The sequence below is a fragment of the Dama dama genome, chromosome 19 (genome assembly GCF_033118175.1).
Source record: "Dama dama isolate Ldn47 chromosome 19, ASM3311817v1, whole genome shotgun sequence".
NCBI lineage: Eukaryota > Metazoa > Chordata > Mammalia > Artiodactyla > Cervidae > Dama > Dama dama.
In genome coordinates, this window is record NC_083699.1 from 84,663,849 (window position 1) to 84,687,268 (window position 23,420).

A 23,420-nucleotide genomic window follows, 5' to 3' on the forward strand; every position below is an offset into this window, starting at 1 on the left:
ATGGCAGCATATATTTAAAGTACTGAAATGGAAAAATCTACAACCAAGATTACTGTACCCTGCAAGGGTCTCATTCAAAATTGATGGAGAAATCAAAAGCTTTTCACACAAGCAAAAGTTAAGAGAATTCAGTATGACCAAACCAGCTCTACAACAAATGTTAAAGGGACTTATATAGCCAAGAAATACAATAGAAGAAAAAAGAGCTACAAAATCAACCCCAAACAATTCAGGAAGTGGCAATAGGAACATATAGATCAGTAGTTACTTTAAATGTAAATAGATTAAATGCTCCAACCAAAAGACACAGACTGGCTAAATGGATACAAAAACAAGATCCATATATATGCTGTCTACAAGAAACCCACTTTAGACCTAAAGACACATATGAACTGAAAGTGAGAGGATGGAAAAATATATTCCATGCAAATAGGAAGGAAAAGAAAGCTGGAGTAGCAATCCTCACATCCAATAAAATAGACCTTAAAGTAAAGAATATTACAAGAGATAAGAAAGGACACTACATTATGACCAAGGGATCAATCCAAGAGGAAGACATAACAATTATAAATATTTATGCATCCAACACAGGAGCACCTCAATACATAAGACAAACACTAACAGACATAAAAGGAGAAATGGACAGTAACACAATAATAGTAGGAGACTTTAACACCCCACTCACACCAATGGACAGATCATCAAAACTGAAAATTAATAAGGAAATACAAGTCTTAAATGATACATTAGATGAGATGGATCTCATTGATATCTGCAGGACATTCCATCCAAATGCAGAATACAGCCTCTTCGCAAGTGCACATGGAACATTCTCCAGGATAGACCACATCTTCAGTCACAAATCAAACCTCAGTAAATTTAAGGAAATTGAAATGGTATCAAACATCTTTTCCAACCACAATGCCATGAGACTAGATTTCAATTACAAGAGAAAAAAAACTGTAAGAAATACAAGCACATGGAGAGATTAAGAACTCGTTTGTAAATAATCAACAGGTTACTGAAGAAATCAAAAGGGAAATAAATTTATAGAAACAAATGACAATGAAAACATGACAACTCAAAACCTATGGGATGTACCAAAAGCAGTCCTAAGAGGGAAGTTTATAGCAATACAATCCTACTTCAAGAAGCAAGAAAAACATCAAATAGACAACCTAACTTTACACCTAAAACAACTGGAAAAAGAAGAACAACCCCCCCCCCCCAAATTTAGTAGAAGGAAAGAAATCATAAAGATCCTAGCAGAAATAAGTGAAAAAGCAATGAAAGAAACAATAGTAAAGCTTAATAAAACTAAAAGCTCATTCTTTGAAAAGATAAACAAAACTGACAAACCTTTAGCCAGACTCATCAAGGAAAAAAAAGAGAGAAGAATCAAATCAACAAAATTAGAAAAAGGAGAGGTTACAACAGACAATGCAGAAATACAAAGGATTATGAGAGACTATTATGAACAACTATATGGGAATAAAATGGATAATCTGGAAGAAATGGGCAGATTCTTAGAGAAGTTCAATCTTCCAAGACTGAACCAGGAAGAAATAGAAATTATGAACAACCCAATTACAAGCACTGAAATTGAAGGTGTGATCAAAAATCTTCCCCAAAACAAAAGCCCAGAACCAGATGGCTTCCTTAGAAGGAGAATTCTATTGAACATTTAGAGAAGAGCTAATGCCTATCCTTGTAAAACTCTTTCAAAAAATTGCAGAGGAAGGAACACTTCCAAACTCATTCTATGAGGCCATCATCACTGTGATACCAAAAACAGACAAAGACAACACAAAAAAGAAAACTACAGGCCAATATCACTGAAGAACATAAATGCAAAAATCCTCAACAAAATTTTAGCAAACAGAATTCAGCAACACATCGAAAAGCTCATACACCATAATCAAGTTGGGTTTATTCCAGGAATGCAAGGATTCTTCAATATATGCCAGTCAGTCAATTTGAAATACCTTATTAACAAATTGAGACATAAAAAGCATATGATAGTCTCAATAGATGGAGAAAAACCTTTGACAAAATTCAGCCCCCATTTATGATTAAAATTCTTCAAAAAATGGACATAGAAGGAATCTACCTCAACATAGTAAAGGCCATATATGCAAAGCCTACAGCAAACATCATTCTTAGAGTTGAAAAACTGAAAGCAGTCCCCTTAAGAATAGGAACAAGACAAGGGTGTCGACTTTCACTACTATTATTCAACATAGTTCTGGAAGTCCTAGCTATAGCAATCAGAGAAGAAAAAGAAGTAAAAGAATCCAGATTGGAAAAGAAGAAGTAACGTGCTCACAGTATGCAGATGACATGCTACTGTACATAGAGAACCCTAAAGGTAGTATCAGAAAATTACTAGAGCTAATCAGTGAATTTAGCAAAGTGCAGGATACAAAATCAATACACAGAAATCACTTGTATTTCTATATACTAACAATGAAAAATCAGAAAGAGAAGTTAAGGAATCAATCCTATTCAGTATTGCAGCAAAAAGAATTAAATATCTAGGAATAAACTTACCTAATGAGACAAAAGAACTGTCCACAGAAAATTGTAAGACACTGATGGAAGAAATCAAAGATGACATAAACAGCTGGGGAGATATTCCATGTTCCTGGGTAGGAAGAATCAATATTGTGAAACTGACTATACTACCAAAGGCCATCTACAGATTCAGTGTGATCCCTGTCAATTCACCAATGGCATTTTTCACAGAAGCAGAACAAAAAATTTCAGTTTATATGGAAACACAAAAGCCCCCGAATAGCCAAAGCAGTCTTGAAAAAGAAGAATGGAGCTGGAGAAATCAACCTTTCTGACTTCAGATTATACTACAAAGCTACAATCATGAAGACAGTATGCTACTGGCACAAAAACAGAAGCATGGACCCATGGAACAAGATAGAAAGCCCAGAAATAAACCCATGAACCTATGGGTACCTTATTTTTGACAAAGAAGGCAAGAATATACAATGGGGCAAAGACAGCCTCTTCAATATATGGTGCTGGGAAAACTGGACAGCTACATGTGAAAGAATGAAATTAGAACACTTCCTAACACCACACACAAAGATAAACTCAAAATGGATTAAAGACCTAAATGTAAGACCAGAAACTATAAAATTCTTAGAGGAAAACATAAGCAGAACACATGATGACATAAATCAAAGCAAGATCCTCTATCACCCACCTCCTATAGTAATGGAAATAGAAACAAAAGTAAGCAAGTGGGACCTGATTAAATTGAAAAGCTTTTGCGCAGCAGAGGAAACTCTAAGGAAGGTGAAAAGAGAACCCTCAGAATGGGAGAAGATAACAGCAACTGAAACAATGACAGAGGATGGATTTCCAAAATACACAAGCAGCTCATACAAGTCAATGCCAGAAAAACAAACAACCCAATCAAAAAGTGGGAAAAAGACCTAAACAGACATTTCTCCTGAGAAGACATACCGATGGCAAACAAACACATGAGAAGATGCTCAACATTGCTCATTATTAGAGAAATGCAAATCAAAACTACAGTGAGATATTGCCTCACACCGGTCAGAATGGCCATCATCAAAAAGTCTACAAACAATAAATGCTGGAGAGGTTGTAGAGAAAAGGGAATGCTCTTGCACTTTTGGTGGGAATGTAAATTGATACAGCCACTATAGAAGATGGTATGGAGATTCCTTAAAAAACTAGGAATGAAACCACCATATGACCCAGCAATCCCACTCCTAGGCATCTACCCCGAGGAAACCAAAATTGAAAAAGACACATGTATCCCATTGTTCATTGCAGCAGTATTTACAATAGCTGGAACATGGAAGCAACCTAGATATCCATCAACAGATGAATGGATAAAGAAGTTGTGGTATGTGTACACAATGGAAAATTACTCAGCCATAAAAATGAAAGCATTTGAGTCAGTTCTGATGAGGTGGATGAACCTAGAACCTATTATACAGAGTGAAGTGAGTCAGAAAGCGAAAGATAAATATTGTATTCTAACACATATATATGGAATCTAGAAAAATGGTACTGAAGAACTTATTTACAGGGCAGCAGTGGAGAAAGAGACATAGAGAACAGACTTACAGACATGGGGAGAGGGGAAGAGAGGGTGGGATGTATGAAGACAGTAACATGGAAACTTACATTACCATATGTAAAATAGATAGCCAATGGGAAGTTGCTATATGTTTCAGGAAACTCAAACAGGGGCTCTGTATCAACCTAGAGGGGTGGGATGGGAGGAAGGTTCAAGAGGGAGGGGACATAGGTATACCTATGGCTGATTCATGTTGAGGTTTGACAGAAAACAGCAGAATTCTGTAAAGTAATTATCCTTCATATAAAAAAATAAATAAAAAATAGAACTTTCAGCACTTTAGACATGATTCCCATTATCTTCTGGCCTCCATAGTTTCTGCTGAGAAATCAATTTGTAATCTTATTGATGATTCTTTGTATTTGCTTAATCACTTACTTTTGCTACTTTCAGGATTCTTTTTCTTTAAATAGTTTGATTATAATGTGTCTCAGTGTGGATATGTGTGAGTTTATTCTACTTAGGCTTACAGTTTCTTGATTTTGTTTCCTCACATCTTGTGCCAAATTTGAGAAATTTTTGGACATTATTTCTTCAAACAATGTCTCTACCCATTTCTCCTCTCTCCTCCTTATGATACTGACATGCTGTATATATTGGTTTACTTCATGATATTCATAGTCCATTAGTCTCTAATCACTTCAGTTTTTCTTTTCTTTCTATTCCTTTGATTGGATAATTTAAGTTTTTGTATTTTCAGGATTCCTCATCCTTCATCCTGTCTTCTCAATTCTGTTGAACCCCTGTAGCGATGTTTTCATTTCAGTTATTGTAGTTTTTAGTAGTAGAATTTGTTTGGTTCCTTTTTATAATTTGTTTCTCCATTGATGTTCTCATTTTGTCCATACATTTTTTTCCTGTTTTTTTTTTTTTTTTTTTTTTGTTGTTGTTGTTTGTCTGTTTAGTTCTTCATGTTTTTCTTTATCTCCGTGAGCATATTTAAAACAGTTGTTTTAAAATCTTTGTTTAGTAAATTTACTGTCTGGGCTTCCTTAAGGATGATTATTTATATTTATTTTGTTCATTTGAATGGTTCTACTTTCCTGTTTCTCTGTATGCTTTTTTTTTATTGTTGTTGAAAACTGAACATTTTAATATTATAATGTGTTAAACTCTGAAATCATATTCTCCCCCTTTTCCAGAGTTTGTTTTTTTGATTGTTGAATGCTGTAGTAGTCCATTTGTTTAGTGACTTTTCCTAACTGTTTTTGCAGAGGCTATATTCCTTGTTCTCTTCCTTAGCTTGTGTCCAACTACTGTTTTTGACTGAGGTGCCAAAATAGATAAGAAAATATCTCTTTTAGTCTTTTCAATTTGGCTCTGTATTGAGGATTTCTTTCAACACCTGGCCAGACTTAAACAGAGTTTAGGGATCAGCCCAAGATTAAAGCTTAAGATCCTTCTCAGGTCTTTTGTTTTGTAATCTTATAGTTTCATTTTCATTCATCTCAAGGTATTTTCTTTTTTAGAAAAATTTTGTTCAAGTACAGTTTAGATGGCATCACCGACTCAATGGACATGAGTTTGGGTAAACTCCGGGAGTTGGTGATGGACAGGGAGGCCTGGCATTCTGCGGTTCATGGGGTTGCAAAGAGTCGGACACGACTGAGTGACTGAACTGATAGTTGATTTACAGTGTTGTGTTAATTTCTGCTATATTGCATAGTATGTTGCATTCTGATTTATCACAGGATGTTGAATATTGTTCCCTGTGCTATACAGTAGGACCTTGTTGTTTATCCACTTTATATATAATAGATTGCACCTGCTAATAACCAAACTCCTAATTTTACTCCCTGCATACACCCTCCCTCTTGGCCACCATAAGTATGTTCTCTGTCTGTGAGTCTGTTTCGTCCATGTGTTCATTTGTGTCATATTCTGTATTCCTCATATAAGTGATATATGGTATTTGTCTTTCTGTTTCTGACTCACTTCACTTCATGTGATAATCTCTTGGTCTATCCATGTAACTGCAAATGGCATTATTTTATTCTTTTTAATGGCTAAGTAATACTCCATTGTGTGTGTATATACACCACACACATTGTTCTGTCACTGGACGTTTACCTCCTTTCCATGTCTTGGCTGTTGTAAATAGTGCTGTTATGAACAATAGGGATGCATATATCTTTTCAAATTATAGTTTTGTCTGGGTATATGCCTAGGAGTGAGATTGCTGTGTCATACTTCACCTCTATTTTCAGTTTTTTGAGGAACCTCCATACTGTTTTTCATTGAACTACACTAATTTATATTCCCACCAACAGTGTAGGAAGATTCTCTTTTTTCTATTCTCTCTCCAGCAATTATTATTTCTAGACTCTTTAATGTGGTCATTCTGACTGGTGTGAGGTAGAACCTCATTGTAGTTTTGATTTACATTTATTTAATAATTAGTGATGAGCATGTTTTCATGTGTCTATTGGCCATCAGTATATCTTCTTTGGAGAAATGTCTGTTTAGGCCTTGTGACCATTTTTTGGTTGGTTATTTGCTTTTTTGTTATTGAATTGTAGAAGCTGTTTATATATTTTGGAAATTAAGCCTTTGCTGGTTGCATCATTTGCAAATATCTCCTCTCAGTTGGAAGTTTGTCTTTTCCATTTTGTTTATGGATTCCTTTGCTATTTGAAAGCTTATATGCTTGGTTGATCTCATTTGTTTATTTTTGCTTTTACTTCTGTTGCCATGAGACACTGACTTACGAAAACATTGGTACAATTTATGTCAGAATGTTTTGCCAATGTACTGTTCTTGGAGTTTTATGGTGTCTTGTCTTACATTTAAGTCTTTCAGCCATTTTGAATTTCTTTTTGAGTGTGCTCAGAGGGTGGTTTACCTGTGGCTGCCCAACTTTCTTAATACCACTTGCTGAAAGACTGTTTTTTCCCATTGTATACTATTGCCTTCTTTGTAGAAGATTAATTGTCCTTAGCTCTGTGGGTTTATTTCTGGGCTCTCTGTTTTGTTTCACTGATCTATTCAAGATACTTTCTAATTTCCCTTCTCAGATCTTTTCTGAGCATACATCTCGCTTTAGGCATATCTGCCTCTTTCTGAAGTCCCTTGTATATACAGTTGCTCTTGAATGTCCAAATTCTGCCTCACCCCCGCCAAACCCCCACTCTGCCTGTTTTTTTCCTCCCTGGCCTTAGGTGATCTCAACTGTAATCTTCTGCCCCAGATGTCTGTTGGTGGTTCTTTTTTCTCACAGTGAGCAATGGCTGCTACTTTTGTGGTCTGGGTGAGTTCTGAGTTAGGTACAGAGATGAAAGGCTTGCATCATCTTTCAGGTCCCCCTCACACAAGGTAGAACAGACCTACATGGTGATTGGCGTCTGAGGTCATCTTTGCTCCCTCTAGAACCAGGGAGAATGTGGGGCAAGTGTAGTTCAAAATGCCACAAAGCTTTTCTGCAGTTTCTAAATTGCCTTTTTCCCAGTTCAGCTTTTACTTAGGTAACTTGCCTGTTTCAGAATTTTGACAAAGTTAGTTCTGACTGTTTCTGCTTGTTTTTTGGTGTTCCTCTTTGAGGATAGGAGCTCGGTGCTGTCTGTTCCACCATTTTGTTGTTTAGGAATCATGTTTACACGCACTGAACGTGCGTTTTGTTCCTGTGGTGCGTTCTCATCTGTTCACGTCTTCTTGAGTCCCTCCTCACTGTGTCTGTCCCTGGCGTGGACTTCACATGATTTCCTGTGTCTGCACAAAGAGATTTCTTGTCCCGAGACCATGTCTGCAGGTTCTGGCACCCTCTAGTACAGGCATATTCTCACAAGCTCACTTTTGAAGAAACTGCTTGGCTTATTGTGCACACTTTATCTCCAAATACCTAGACTTCTATCCCAGGGCCTTCCTGAGCCCTGAGTGGGGTCTGAATACTTGGTTCCATTGTGGTTCTTCAGCTTCCCTCCTTCTGACCTTGTAGTTTTCTTTGTGATGTTTATGGAATGTCATAAAGTGTCAGAGGCTCACAGAGGAGGCCTCTGTCATGGTTCTCATTTCCGTTTCTTTTTTATTGATGTAGTTCATTTACAATGTTGTGTTAACTTCTGCTATACAAAAAAAAGTGATTCAGTTATACATATATTAATACATATAAACTTTTTCATATTCATGATAAACCATGGTGTATTGAATATAGTTCCCCATGCTATATAGTAGGACCTTGTTGTTTATCCACTTTATGTATACTGGTTTGCATCTGCTAATCCCAAACTTGCACTCCTTCTCTCCCCTTCCTCTCCACTCCCTTGGCACTGGTTCTTATTTCTTCCTTGTAGAATTCACCAGGGCTCATTGGACTCCCTGGGTGCCAGATGCTCTGACAGGCCTGGACTGTGATGAGGAAGCCAAGCTCTTGGACCTAGGGCCCACTTTTGGCAGCTCAGGGTCACAGGTTTTCCATTTCTGACTGTTTTCAGTTCCCCAGTGGTTTTATCTTGTTTTGGTTGTCATTGCTCATATTTTTCTTCTTTTTGATTTTTATTCTAACCTCCTTTCCATCTTGCGGTTTCTTAATTTAGAGTTGTCTTCATCCCAGGACTCATCATTCGCATTCTTTATTAACATAGGTTTGGATAGAGAGGGAGGAGGGGAGATTTAAAACATTTTTCTTTTACTGAGTTATAATTTACAGACCATAAAATGCACAGCTTTTACATGCTCTTTTGGATGGGTTTTGGCAAGTTGACAATTCATGTGTGCTAAATTGCTTCAGTCATGTCTGACTCTTTGTGACCTTATGGACCGTAGGCTCCATGGGATTCTCCAGGCAAGAAAACTAGATTGGGTTGCCATGCCCACCTCCAGGGATCTTCCCCACCCAGGGGGAAACTCCCGACCTGTAATCACCATCCAAACTAAGATATAGAACATTTCTATCATCTCAGAAAATGCATTTAGCAAGAGGGAAGTTTTGCCTGCAGTTGTTATTTTTTGAGTTGTCTTTTTATTGTTGACTTCTAAGGTTCTTTATATATTCTGATGTGAACCCTTTGTCAGATATGTGTATTTTAAATATTTTTTTCCTGGTCTGTGACTTGTTTATTTATTTAATTAATGGTGTCTTTTGACTCACATTATTTTTAAAAAGTGGTAAAATCCTTTTTATCAGTGTTTTACTTTTGATTAGAGCTTTTTGTGTCCTGTCCAGGAAATCTTTGCCTACCGCAAGGTTCAAAGATAGTCCAAATCCCCTTCTCGGAGCTTTGTGGTTGTGGGTTATGTTAAGGTCTATGATCCATTTTGGGTTGATTTTCGTGTGTAGCGTCTGGAGTGAAACAGTATTACCATTTGTTAAGAAGACTTGCTTTCCACATTGTTTTGGTGCCTGGTCTGAAATCAGGCCTCTGGGTCTATTTCTTCCCTGTCTGTCCTGTTCTGTTGCTGGTTTTGCCCACCTTTATGCCTCTGCCATCTTGTCTTGATTTCTGAAGCTTTATAGTTCTTGGTGGTTCTCAACTAGGGACACTTTCAATGTACTGGGAACATGTGGATATATTGGAAACAATTTTGATTGTCACAGTGGGTGTGAGGGGTGGCGGGGGGCTCCTGACATCTAGTGTGTCTAACTCAGAGATGGCGACTAGACATTCTACATGCAGAAGTCAAACTCCCAAAGCAAAGAATCATTCCGTCTGAAATGTTGGTAGTGCCACCATGGAGAAACCCTGCTTTTGTGAGTCTTCCGGTCAGCTAGTGGAAGTCTTCTGATACGGCTGTTTAAAAAAAAATACCATTTGTCTAGTCTATCTCCTTTGTATTACCATATGAATTTTAGAATCTGCTTATCAGTTTCTACAAAGGAATTACCTATGATTTTGATAGGAATTGCTTGAAAATGCAAATTTGTCCAGCTATGCTAGCCTAGCTATTAAACTTTAAATCTAAAATAATAAAATAGTATAAGTTATTAAGATTCAATACGATTAGGAGCTTAGTCTCTTACTTTCCCTAGTCATATTTCAGGTGTTCAGTAGCCACATTGTCTAGTGGTTACTATGTCAACAAATAACAGAGCCAGAGAACATTTTCATCATCATAGAAAGTTCTTTTAGACGGCACTGGCATAGTTCAGTTTGGGGATTTATATATTCTTCTGATCCATGAGTATTTAAGTTTTTTATGGGCATTCTTTATCAGATAGTAGAAGTTCCATTGCACTCATAGTTTACTGCTAGTTTTTAATTATGAAAATTGGATTTTCTCAGATGTTTATATGTTGTGATGACCGTATTGTTTTTTTCCTTTAATAATTTCACTGCTTTTCACACATTAGATCAACTCTGGATTCTTGCGTTAAACTGCACTTGACAGTGTTTTTATAATATCTCAAGACTTTCTGCATCTGTGTTCATGAGGGATTTTGCTCTGCATTTTCTTGTCCCAAAACAAGAAGTTTTGGTATCAGGATAATGCTGGCCTCATAGAACACTCTGCAGACTGTTCTGGGTGAGGGGGTTTACTAGTAATTGAGCTCCTATTCTATTCTGTGCCATTTTACTGATACCATCTCCTTTAATCCTTACAACTATGGTAGGGCTTCCCTGGTGGCTAAGTTGGTAAAGAATCTGCCTGCAATGTGGGAGACCCTGGTTCGATCCCTGGGTCAGGAAGGATCCCCTGGAAAAGCAAATGGCAACCCACTCCAGGGTTCTTGCCTGGAGAATTCCTTGAACAGAGGAGCCTGGCGAGCTATAGTCCATGAGGTCGCAAGAGTTGGACACAACTTAGCAACTAACCCACCACCTCCATAGTAGAGGGTAGTAACATCCCTCCTTTTCAGGTGGGGAATCTCAGGCCCAGGAAGTAATTTCCCCAAACACATGGCTATAGTTGATGGAGGCAGATTCCAATTCCAACTACAAAGACTCCGTAAGACCAGCCCTTGGACGAGGCCTCCCACTGTGGGCTCCAGGGGTGAGGTAAGCTGTCCTCAGGTGACAGCTACCCTCCGTTCACAAGACGAAGACTGGGTGTCTGTGCCGGGGTGTGGTGCCAGCCCTCGGGGCCGGGCCACTGCTGGGCCCTCTGACCAGTGGCCAGGTGGATTCTCCTGTCTCCCCTGTTTTTCTTGGAGTATGAAGCCCTCCTTTAGTTTCTCTGATGATGAAACTTTGGTACCCCTGTAGAAACCAGCTCTGAATGGTTGCCCAGTGTGGGTGGGACTGGGAGTGGCCTAGAAGCTCAGCACGTGGTCTCTCTCTTTCTAGGATGCTTGGACATTAATTCATCCGTGAAAGGGGCTCGTTTCGTCCGATTCTGTGACTCGTTCAATATTCCCCTCATCACTTTTGTGGATGTCCCTGGCTTCCTGCCTGGTGAGTCCCTGACGGAGATGGGTCAGGAGAGGTGGTTTTGCCCAGTGAGATGCCCACTTTATTTGGAGATCCTCTTGCACAGGTCCCACAGGATTTGTGACGTTGCCATCTTCTGGGTGTCTGGGGGGTGGGACTGGCTGGAGGTGACCCTGTGGGGAGGGGGAAGCCCTCACAGCTGAGAGTGGGGGTTGACCCCAGGGAGATTCTGTGGGGATCCAATAACTTGCTCATGACACAGGCACTGCGCAGGAGTATGGGGGCATCATCCGCCACGGCGCCAAGCTGCTCTATGCGTTCGCAGAGGCCACTGTGCCCAAAGTGACGATCATCACCAGGAAGGTGAGGAGCTCAGGCTGGAGGCTGGAGCCCGCTCACCCCCAGCGGCGGGGCCTGGGGATTGGGGGTCTGACCGAGAGGGTCAGCAGTGCTGGAAGGAGTCTATGCCTCACTCCCCTTAACAAGTTCTCAAGGATGGCCCAGCATGTATGGTCCTGCAGACACGCCTGGCAGAGAAGTCCCTGCTCATCTGGGAACGGAGAGCAGCAGTGGGAAAAGGCCGGAAGACCATGACCATGAACTGTGAAAGGCCTGTGGCTGCGCCTTGGTATTCCTGGGCCTCCCAGCCCTGGGCCTTCAGGAGCCCAGGAGGGCCAGTTCTTGCTTTTCATCCTCATTTCACTTGGCTTCCTGGGGTCTTACAGGGACGTGATCTGGTTGACTCAGGCTCTAACATTCAGCATTTGGGACTGTTCTAGGCCTACGGTGGTGCCTATGATGTCATGAGCTCCAAGCACCTTTGTGGTGACACCAACTACGCCTGGCCCACGGCGGAGATTGCAGTCATGGGCGCAAAGGTAAGACCCTCCAGCTTTCCCTTCTCCTGGCTCCAGGGACTCCACTCACCCCGCATCGCTGGGAAGTGTTGGGAAGAGGCCTGGGCCCCTGGGGTCGCCAGGCCTCCGGGGAGTTGTGTTCTAAACCTGGCAGTGCCCCCCCTGCACTTTCACTTCCAGCACGGACCCAGGTAGTAGGGGCCTCAAGTGGGTTCAGGGGTTCAGTAGAAGGGAAAGGGCTGAGTCAGCTGAACTAGTTGTTGCCGGACTGGATGTTTCCCCAACCCCATCCCCAGCTGCCAAGAGGGCCCGGAGCCACTCCTGCAGCCCACGGAGGCCACGCTGTAGTCCTGACCCTGCTGACTTTGGGCAGGGTGCCTCCTGGTGCTTCGTCTACCCACCACTCCTTTCCTGCTTTGAAATAGCTGTTGGGGTTGAACTAGGTATCTCCCAGGCCCAACCTCCCCAAGCCGGTTTTTAGGGGTGCTGACAGGAAGGCTTCTGTCTCAGTCCTCATTTTTCTATGTTTGCATTTTAGTTTCTCTTCCTGTGACCATTAAGTTGTATGCTCAGGGCTCAGGATAATGAAAAAGTGTAACAGCATTCTGCTTCCCTTGATAAGGGAACCTTGACTCTTAACAGTGGAAACTGGGCCAAATATCTTGGCCTTCGAGAAGGACTTGGAGAGATTAGGACAGAATTAGGGAGGCAAGTGATGCCTTGGTGTGGGCCACCCAGTCATTGGAGCCGTGGCTGAGCATCCATTGAAGCCGTGGGGTTATGCCAGCTCCTCCGGGCGCCTGGTGTGGCCACTCCTCTCCAGCGCACTTTGTTTACCGAGACATTTGCAATCACTCCCAGTGATGTTGACAGGAGGGGGGCCTGCCCTGGTCTCCAGGGGCCTCCAGGACGATCACCAACTCCTCTCGTGACAGGGTGCTGTGGAGATCATCTTCAAAGGGCACGAGAACGTGGAGGCTGCTCAGGCAGAGTACATCGAGAAGTTTGCCAACCCTTTTCCTGCAGCCGTGAGAGGTGGGCCTGTGGTGGGGAGAGCAGCTTGGCTCAGCTGTTGGGTCGCTTGCTGCTTATTTTGCTTCAAAAGGCCTACCTTTGCCCTTCCTGTTGAGTCTGGAGACTGGTGAGGGCTGGCTGGACCATGAGCCGTCATCACTTAGGAGCAGAGGGGCCTGTGTGGGCCACTTTGTAACTGTGATCAAGAAAACATTGCTGAAGTGGCTAAATCTCTCTTCGTGGTGTTCCAGTTACCCAGAACTGTGAAAAATCTACTCAAAACAAAGTGGTCTAAAATAACCTCCGTGCACCTTCCCTTCATAGTTTTGAGAGTCAGCATTTGGTCTGGGCTGCGCTGGGTAGTGGTTCTGCTGGATCAGTCATGGAAGTATGTCATCTAGTCGCCTGACTGGGGCTGGATAATCCGTGGTGGCCCCACTCACGTGGCTGGTGCTGGCTGTCAGCTGGACTCTCCTTCACGGGGTTGCTTATTCTTTGGGAGGTGAGTCCACGCTGCCCTGCGGGGTGTCCTGAGGGCAGCAAGAGGGCGAGAGGGGAAAGAAGGTGCCTTGAGGCCTAGGTGTGGAAGTTGCAATGTCACTCTTGCTACATTCTATTGGCCAAGGCAATTTACAAGGCCAGGTGAAGAAGTACAGCCCACTTCCTGATGGGAAGAGTGGCAAAGTGAAGTGGCAAGACAGCCTTATGCACAGGATGGGGCGAATGACCGTCGTGAGTTTTCAAAAATAAAAGTGCACTTTCTTCATTTTATTCCCTACTAAATTCCATCTTGACAGGATGGAAGAGGGGTCACATTTTCCTTTTCTTGCTGAATGTTTCTGGGCCAGTTTGGGACCCGCCAGAGGAACAGGGGGCTCCTGGGGTCGTGGGGAGGCCCGCAGGACCAAGCCCCTCTTGTGTCGGCCTGGGCCCCATGCACACTGTCGGCCCCAGAAGGCGGTGCCCACACTGAGCGCCACGTGAGGGCTTGGTGGGCAGCAGGTGATCCGCTTCCTTTCCTGTGCTTCCCCAGGGTTTGTGGATGACATCATCCAGCCTTCCTCCACACGTGCCCGAATCTGCGGGGACCTGGATGTCCTGGCCAGCAAGAAGGTACAGCGCCCTTGGAGGAAACATGCGAATATTCCATTGTAAATCAATCAGGGAAAGATAAACCAGGAGCTAATTACTGCCTGGCCGATTCTATACGCCCCTGCCTTTGCAGTCATGAAATCTGGGAATCTAAATACCATTAATCGCTTGAAATGGCTAAGTTTATTAAATTTTAGAAAAATTTCATTTGTGCCTTACTGTAAAATTATTTTATTAAAAATCTTAACTGATATATTTTGAGCTTAAATTTCTTTTTATTTTTCTTTGTGGTAGAAATCTGAAAAATGAAGAAAACTAGAAAGAAAACACTATAGTTTTATCACTTTGAGCTGACCCTTATCTGTATATTGTTTTCCTTTCTTTCCCTAAGAATTAATTTTTTCTCTGAAGGTGAGATAATAAGCCTTTAGAGTGAACTACTTATCTGCTTAGGCTTCAGTTTTCTTACTTATAAATGATATAATATTTAAATGATGTATACTATCCTTCTGTTTCCTTCAGGAAATGTTGAGGATTAAAAGTATTTATAATTATGTTGTATACATGTGTGTGTCTATCAGAATAGATGCTTAGGAAGCATATACTATATAGTAATTGCTTACCTTATATTAACTTCTTTCCAGAAATGTGTTCTCAGATTTTAAAAAAGTTTTTTGGAAAATTTTCAAACCTGTGGAAGTGTGGCAAGAGGTGTATACTCTTTACCTAGATTCTCCAGTTCTTAACACTTTCTACATTTGCTTCATCTCCTACATAAGTGTCTAATTACTGTTTTTATTGACCTATTTGAGAGTAAGTTGCAGAATCATAACCCTCTGTCTCTCCAGATTTCAGTGTTTATTTCCTATGAAACAGGCTCATTGTCTCACATGGTCTTTAATGAGATTGACATTTTTGAAGCATGTTTGTCAAATATTTTGTAGACAGTCGCTCAGTTTGGGTCTGTCTGATTGTTTACAGACATTTAGATCCAGGTAAGAATAATACACAAGAGTGTTCTTTTCTTATACTACATTAGGAAGCACATGTTAGTTTTTTCCCATTATTGATGAAATTGAATCTGATCACTTGGTTAAGGTGACAGCTGCAAAGATGACAGCCTTTGTAATTTTCTCTTTGTAATTAGTAACGAGGGCATTTTGTAAGCCTGTCGGCACACTTTTGTCCAGTACTTACAGTATGATTCTTGCCTCAATCAGCTGTTCTGTGTTTGTTATAAAATACTGTATTTCTGATCCTATCATTTTATCCATAAGGAAAGAAGGAGTTTTCTTCTCTTCAAAAAAATTTTTTAGTATCAATTTAGACATGTAAATTATTTTTTCATTTTTAAGCAGTTTTCCTGAAATAGTTTATTTTTCTTACTATGTGTGTGTGTGTTCAGTTGTGTCTGACTCTTTGCAACCCCATGGACTGTATCCCGCTAGGCTCCTTTGTCCATGGAATTCTCCAGGCAAGAATTCTGGAGTGGGTTGCTATTCTCCCAGCCCAGGGATCAAACCCGGGTGTCCTGCAATTGCAGGCAGACTTTTATTGTCTGAGCCACTAGGGAAGCCTTTTCTCACTATGCTATCTATCACCCTATCAAATTTTCCAGGCACACATTATACTAGCTTGTTACATTTTTCTCCCTGTCCCATACCTTCTCCACCCCAGGGTTTTTTTTTTTTTTTTTAAATTTATTAATGATTTTTGGCTGGGCTGGGTCTTTTTTGTTGTGTGGGCTTGTCTCTAAGGCAGGCTGGGGCTACTCCGTAGTTGCATTGCTCAGGCTTCTCGTGTGGGGCACAGGCTCTCGGGCGTGTGGTTTCGCAGTAGCTGCGGCTCCCAGGCTCAGGAGCACAGCCTCAGTAGTTGTGGTGCACAGGCTTGGTCGCTCTGAGGCATGTGGGATCTTACAGGACCAGGGATCGAACCTGTGTCTCCTGCGTTGGCAGGAGGATTCTTTACCACTGAGCTACCAGGGAAGCCCCACCCTAGGTTTTCTTGAGATTGAGAATCATATATTCATAGCTGAAATCTGTGCTTGGTACATAATTTCATAAATGCTTGTTTTTAGTGAATGAATATATTCAATCATGGGTTCTTTAAAGATTTAATGTTAGTCAGTCATTTTGATGTTCAGAATTTCCTGATACGACCAGAGGGGTGCTCTTTCAAGCTGGTTTCTTAGTCCCTTTGATATGTTAAAGAGTAATTTTTTGTGCACTTGCTTATTTTTTGACACAGGATAATATATTAGGTTCATTATATTAGGTTAATTATGTTTTCCTTAGAGCCATGGTTTCTTTTAGGAGATGAAATTAGATGCAAACATTGACACTAGATTTTCACATTGATACTGGGTTGTCATTGCTTCTAGGTATTTTCAGTGGACTATGAAATATTTATCCTGGTATGTGTGTGTATATATATGGGGAACATATATATATGAAAATATATATTATGTGTTTTTGAATTTTGAGTTCATATTGAAACTTTTAATTCTAATCTAACATATAAGTTATTTGCCTTCCTTTTATTCCATAATTAGTTCTTCTCCTACACGGATGAAAGGGGCTCTTACTCAGTATATACTTGACCCTTGAACAATGCGGGGCTTAGAGGGGCCTGCCCTCCTGATGTCGAGAAGCCATGTAAAACATAATTGGCTCTCCCTATATGCAGAACCAATCTGTGGTTCCATGTCCAGGATTTCAATCAACTGTGCACCAGGTAGTACTGTAGTAGTTACTGTTGAAAAATCTGTATAAGTGGACTTGCCCAATTGAAATCTGTGTTGTTTAAGGGTATTTTACTCACTTGCTTAGTCCTACAATAAACCCCAATTTCAGAGCTACTACAGGTTTATCAACATCAAACCTTCTAAAGTAAAGTTCAAGACTTTTTTGTAATTGTTTCTAAACAGAAGGTACATGGTTATTTGGATTAGTAACTTGGGTGGCTATCATTTTTGAAGAATCAGTCCTTTATGTTTGTAGATCACTTTATAGTTTTTTCTCCCACCCTTGTTGACTTTATTTTTCTGAGTATGTAAACTTTTAAGTTATACCAGAAATGGTGATTTTAAGTGATTCCAACATGAAGGTTAAAGCATGGGTGTGCTTCTCTGAGGTAAGAATTCTGAATCCTCCAATCCCTGATGACTTTCTGTGTTCCAGACTCTTAGTTCTAAAGGTCTGTATTTTAAGCTCGACTTAACCTACATGTGACTATCATCCACTTTTTCCGCCAGTGACCCCACCATTCTGGATAGATAGGTTTATGCCCCTAGAGTTATTTTTCTTGAGCACCTTCCCTCTGTTGGAGAATGGGAATCTCCCACTCTAGTTGGGTTCTGAGTTCTTCTACAATAGTCTTCCCCCACCTCTTGCCCATCTCTGTGGCCTCCCACTAAGCCAGAAATCTTGTTCTGAGCTAAGACTCATTCCATGTCCAGATCTTGTTGCATTTCTAGCACTTCTAATGGATAGCACCCTGCTCTTCAGTCTGCAGCCCACACAGAAGGTTCTGGTATGTCCTGTCCTGCCTCTAATGAGTTTTGAGAATACTGTCTTGCTTCAAGTAGCTCCAGTCTGCTCATGCTCAAGGGCCTGACTTTCCCATTAGTTCATCTCAACTTGTATTGAGATGATTCTGCTCATAACATGTATTTTTTAAAGCAGCTTATAGTGCATTCCTCACCCTCCTTCCCTTTTTAGACCTGAAACATAGTTTTGTCTTCCAAGCTAGGCAGTAAGTTTCTAGTGGGCAGAGATGTTTGGCCAGGGATCCTTTGTACTTCTCTTTGGCACCAGCAGTAAGATCAAGCTATTGGAGCTGGGAAGGGAGTGGTGGCAGATTCCTGGGTTTTTAGAGGCCTCCCGGCTAAGGAAGAATCATACAGGTTGGCTAGTGTGTGGCTCAATAGCTTGAAGTTGCCTGGCCAGTCCAATTTCTGGGGTCTGCCAATCTAGGATTTGGCCCATTTGAAAACCAAGCTGGTGGTGAAGGAGACATGAGGCTGTAAGATCTTGGCAGCTTTGTCCGGTACACCAGCCTCTGTGGGTTACAGAGTGGCATTGAGTTCTCATGGGCTGGCGTTTAGGCATGCCTTTTCCCAACTGTGGTCTTGTTTAAGAGGAAAATGCTGAATCTTGTCACCAGAGGACTTGAGTCTTATTTAGTAGGTAGGTACTTCCCATGTCCCTACTGTCTTTGTGATAGTTTGTGTGTCCTTGGGAGTAGAAAGCTATCCTGATCTCTGCAGAGCAAGGCACTTAGGAGGGCAGGGATGGGACCTTACCTGAGTTTGGTCTGAAGAACCTCAACAGGCACTTAAGCCTTTGCTTCCCATGAAGATCCTGCTCCTTGTTTGATTGATTCTTTTCTGAGAGCAGGGCCAACAGTCACAGCCAGGGTAGAATTGCACCTGGGTAAAGCCCTGGTCTAATCTCGTAAGCACAAACCTTCAAGATGAGCTGCTAGAGCCCCAACTTAATCACCTTCCGTTTTTTGGCTGCCCCAGAGTCCCCGCTGCCCATTTATCCCCTGCATTCCTGCTGCTTCTCATGAACATCTCAGGCCATCTAATGAACACAGCCTGGAGAACACAGTGGGGCCCGTAAAGTGTAGGACACGATTTTGTGCAGTGACATCTGGCAGCAGTGTCAAGAGAAACCTTCACTTTGGCAGCCATGTAGAACACAAGTGGTCTTTAAAGGGCTCGGTCGTGCATAAGTGCTGGGTCTGGATCTCAGGTGGAGGAAGGTCCCAGGCTTCAGACCAGTTGATGATAATCCATGAATGCCTCCTCCAACACTCAGCCCACAAGCGACTTCCTCTTGAATGCCCACTTGGTCTAACCAGTCTTTCCCTCTCTCCAAGGAAATTCAATGGATGAAAGAAAACTGATTGAGCTGGTCTTAAAATTCTACTTGCTTAAAAAAGTAAAGCCTCACTGATAGAGTGATTTGCTGTTGTTTTAACAAATTATCCTAAAGAGCAAATTCTCAGTTCTTGGTTAAAAAAAAAAAAAAAAAAAAAAAAAGGAAAGCTTCATCATTCTGTTGAACAGGACGAGAAATCACCTCTTTCAAGCTTTACCTAATGGGAACAATAGGATGACTACCACAAGCCTGATTTTGAATAGTTTATTAAAGGAAAGGTGAAGCATCAGTTTCAAATTGTACAAAAGGAAAAAAACCTCATATTGCAAATGTACAATTTACAGAATTACTAGCAAAACCAATCAAGGAGACACTGAAAATACAAAAATTCGATTGACTTCAAACTAAACTGGAAACCCATTGGAGTAGATACTAAGCCTTTTCTGCCGTGTGGTTGTCTACGATTCTACGTTGGCGTTGGTTTTTCCACATGAAACTGTCCAGCAAAGGACCAATCTGTGCAGGTGCCAGGGCACCTCCCCGCCTGCTCCCCAGCCAGAGCCACAGGGGGCAGGGCTGGCGTGGTGGACAGTCCAGTCATCCCTGCCCCTTCACATCCAGTGAAATCCATATTTCTGGAAGAAAGCGATACCCTAGCCCCCCTAAATGGAGCCCAGGAATTGCTAAATTAGCAGATAAAACATTTTTGGTGACCAAGTTTTTTTTCAGAACTGTACAAATGTTGAGAAGTTTGTTTACTAAAAGGATGAATAAAATAACCCATTTTGCTTTCCCACATAGTCACTGGGTGCACAGATTTGTTTTTTAAAAAACACTTTTTTTTTTTTTTTTTTTGGTAAAAAGGGAAAGCAAAGCCTCATCATTCTGTTGCAGCTACTTTAAAAACCAGCCGGGAAACAGCTGTGGTGGATTGGTTTGCAAATTCTGAGGCTTACTTTTAAAATCAGAAAGGAAGAAACTAAGTGGGCTTTTTAAAATAATAGTAGCAGCAAGTCATAAAAGTCTAAGCAGTATGTAACTCTATACCATCGAAGGCTGTCCTGAAGATTTGCAATTTCTTTCCCCCAAAGAATTATCCTTAATATGCACATTTAACACTGAAATGCAGCTGTATTTCAAGGTAAGCTTAAGAACGTCACCCTCTAAGCACAGACTTCTATGCAGCACAGACTTCTATAATTGGTAAACTTAAGTCACAAAATTAGTGCATAAGGGTATTAAGTGCATGGGAAGTAGACACGGTTATGTTACACTTAAAATTACGTTTGAACGGCAAAGGAGTTCATGATTATCTTTTTAAGAAAATGGAAGTCCATGTAACTTGAATTTGGCAGGGCATGAAATAAGTGGTAAAAACAGCAAACTGATAACTTGAGAACCATTTTTGTTTTACTGAGAATACTTTATTTGCTGGTAGAAGTTGCTAAAAATGCACAGAACAAATACCAATAGAAAATGTACTGTATTTGAATCTCCCTACTCTATATAAAATGAACGGTGTACAGCATCTGTTGGAAAAATGGCTGCATGGACATTTCTTATTTTATGCCCCCTTATAAATAAAAATAAACCTTTTTATTCAAGAGTATATAAAATCTGGGAATTCAGATCCATGTCCACAGAGGGTGTGTGGTTTTTGGCAGAGATGCACTGTCAGAATTTCATCATAGCTTGTCAATATTCTGCTCCTCCATATTTCTGTATTCCACATGGTCAACCAAATCCAGTGAGCTCCAAAAACACTCTTCGACAATTAGGGTGAGCTGCTTACTCATAGGTTTAATAAAAATGGTTAGCTTTTAAAACATAAAAAGGCAAAATGTTAAAACGGTTTTTAAATTGTACAACAGGAAAATAAAGTTAAAAATATTTTTTTTTACTCAATGCTGAGTTTTCATAAAACAGGTGTATTACAGTGTTTATCTTGACAGCTGTTTTAAAAATTTAAAATTTCTTCCTCCCTCCAGAAAAACACACACATCTGTACTGGGATAAGTCCAATAATAGGACACAAATGATTTTTCAGGTCAGTCTTTCTGAGGTGACATTCACCAACATTCCCTTGGGTAATTTACATGCTCCTCTTCTGTCACTGCAAAAAGGGATTGACCTTAATCATTTGATTAAAAAACAAATCAGATCACATCAAAAGTGTTTTTTTTCCCCATACAAGCTATCACAGTATATAGGCCTCTAGCTCTAAATAATAGAGTTCCAGATTTGTAAATTTTCTTCAGACTTCAGAACATAGGCATTCCAAATCCCTAGAAAAAATGAAACACAATTATTAACTTCATGCATAAACAAGACCCAGAAAACACAAGAAAAAACAGTAATAATTTAACATTTACTGAATCGTCTTCTATGATAGCTGCAGAATCAAAGAAATCTGGCCTCAACTCGGCTCTCTCTCGCCGATTTCTTGACGGGGGCTGGAAAGAGAAACGGATACTTAATTTTTTCCTGAGATACATGAAGACAAACACTGATAATCAGCTAATATTTCTATGGTATCGTTAATATAAATAACTGTTAAGTGTCACTTTGAAAGGAAAAGAGTCTGACTTACAGGAGCATACATTAAAGAAAAATCTAACTTTGGCTTTTATCACTTAATTTTTTTTTTTAAATGCTTTCAAATTATAATGAATGTATAAAAGCATGTAATTTGGGGGCCTATAAATAAAGAACACAACTTTCAATCATGGAATAATTATAAGATTGATCAAACAGTAGGTGACAAAACTTCATTAAATTCCCTACCCGAAGTAGGTAGGTGGAGAGCTACTGATGCGTGGGTTGAAGGAGGTTATAGACCGGATATGTCTCATTCACATTTCTTACCAAACCTTTTCATTATGTAAAATTCAAAACACATAAAGCATACTGTTACGAGCTAAATTATGCCCCTCAAATTAATATATTTAAGTGCTAACCCCTAGACCACAGAATTTGACTGTATTTGGAGATAGGGTGTTCAAAAAAAGAGGTGAGTAAGGTAGGAGATCATATGAACGTGAACATGAAATTGCTCAGTCGCATCTGACTCTTCGGGACACCGTGGACTGTAGCCTGCCAGTCTCGTCTGTCCATGGGGATTCTCTAGGCAAGAATACTGGAGTGGATTGCCATTTCCTTCTCCAGGGGATGTTCCTGACCCAGGGATTGAACCTGGGTCTCCCACATTGCAGGCAGACTCTTTACCCTCTGCATCACAGTCTGCAGCCTACCAGGTGTCTCTGTCCATGGGATTTTCCAGGCAAAGCTATTGGAGTGGTTTGCCATTTCCTTTTCCAGGGGATTGAACCCTGGTCTCCTACACTGTACGCAGATTCTTTACCAAATGAACTACCAGTGAAGCCCAGAGATCATATGGGTGGGTTCTAATTCAATGTGATCTATGTTCTTATAAGAGGAGACACACACAGAGGAAACATCATGTGAAGCCAAAGGAGAAGATGGCCATCTACAAGTCAAGGAGAGAGGTCTCAGAATGAAATCAACGTTGCTGACACCTTGCTCTCAGACTTCTAACCTCCAGAACTGTGAGAAAATAAATTTGCCAAACCACCCAGTCAGTGGTGTATTTGTATGGCAGTCTAGCAAATTAACACACAGAGGAAGCAGTATAATGAAGCCCTGTGCACCTGTCACCCAGCTTCAACAATTTTCAAACATTTGGCCAATCTTGTTTCACTGAATCACCTGTTTTTTTTTTCCCCTCATGTCATTTCACTTCTGACAACTTCAATGTGTCTCTTAACAGATCTCTTTTTAAAAGAACATAACTACCATGTATTTCTGACAAAGTTAATCATTTCTTAGTATACCTACACTAAGTCCATATTCAGATTTCCTTATTTTAAACATGTCTCTCTGTACTGAACAGATAAGGTCCATATTCTGCAATTGATTGCTATGTTATATAGTCAGACTCCAATTTAAAGTACGAGAGGCCAGGTGCACATGCTGCACTGAAAGACAGATCTAGGAAAGCTGTTTTTCATGAATGTAATAAGAAGCCAGTTCCTATTATTGCCAGAATTCAAAATCTGACTTGCTTTGAAAGCAGGTTTGAAAAACACAAGCTCATCCAAATGCCACACCCACTGTTGGT

The 23,420-nt window shown here is 40.7% G+C and overlaps 2 protein-coding genes across 3 annotated transcripts in view; one reads left to right on the plus strand and one right to left on the minus strand.

Annotated features, from left to right (window-relative positions):
* PCCB (propionyl-CoA carboxylase subunit beta) overlaps window positions 1-14,646 on the plus strand; it is a 96,799-nt gene extending 82,153 nt beyond the window's left edge. For both annotated transcript variants that reach the window (XM_061167653.1, XM_061167654.1), the window contains 5 exons: window positions 11,347-11,454; window positions 11,693-11,793; window positions 12,210-12,308; window positions 13,223-13,322; window positions 14,335-14,646. In XM_061167653.1, coding sequence (XP_061023636.1) covers window positions 11,347-11,454; window positions 11,693-11,793; window positions 12,210-12,308; window positions 13,223-13,322; window positions 14,335-14,456 — 530 coding nt within the window. In that variant the 3' untranslated portion in view covers window positions 14,457-14,646. The remainder of the gene's footprint in view (window positions 1-11,346; window positions 11,455-11,692; window positions 11,794-12,209; window positions 12,309-13,222; window positions 13,323-14,334) is intronic.
* A 4,886-nt stretch (window positions 14,647-19,532) lies between these two features.
* The window catches only part of STAG1 (STAG1 cohesin complex component), a 504,547-nt gene continuing 500,659 nt past the window's right edge, over window positions 19,533-23,420 (minus strand). Inside the window, exons 32-33 of the mRNA XM_061167656.1 lie at window positions 21,655-21,735; window positions 19,533-21,567 (exon numbers count right to left, since the gene is read on the minus strand). Of these exons, the coding sequence (XP_061023639.1) occupies window positions 21,544-21,567; window positions 21,655-21,735 (105 nt within the window). The 3' untranslated portion in view covers window positions 19,533-21,543. The remainder of the gene's footprint in view (window positions 21,568-21,654; window positions 21,736-23,420) is intronic.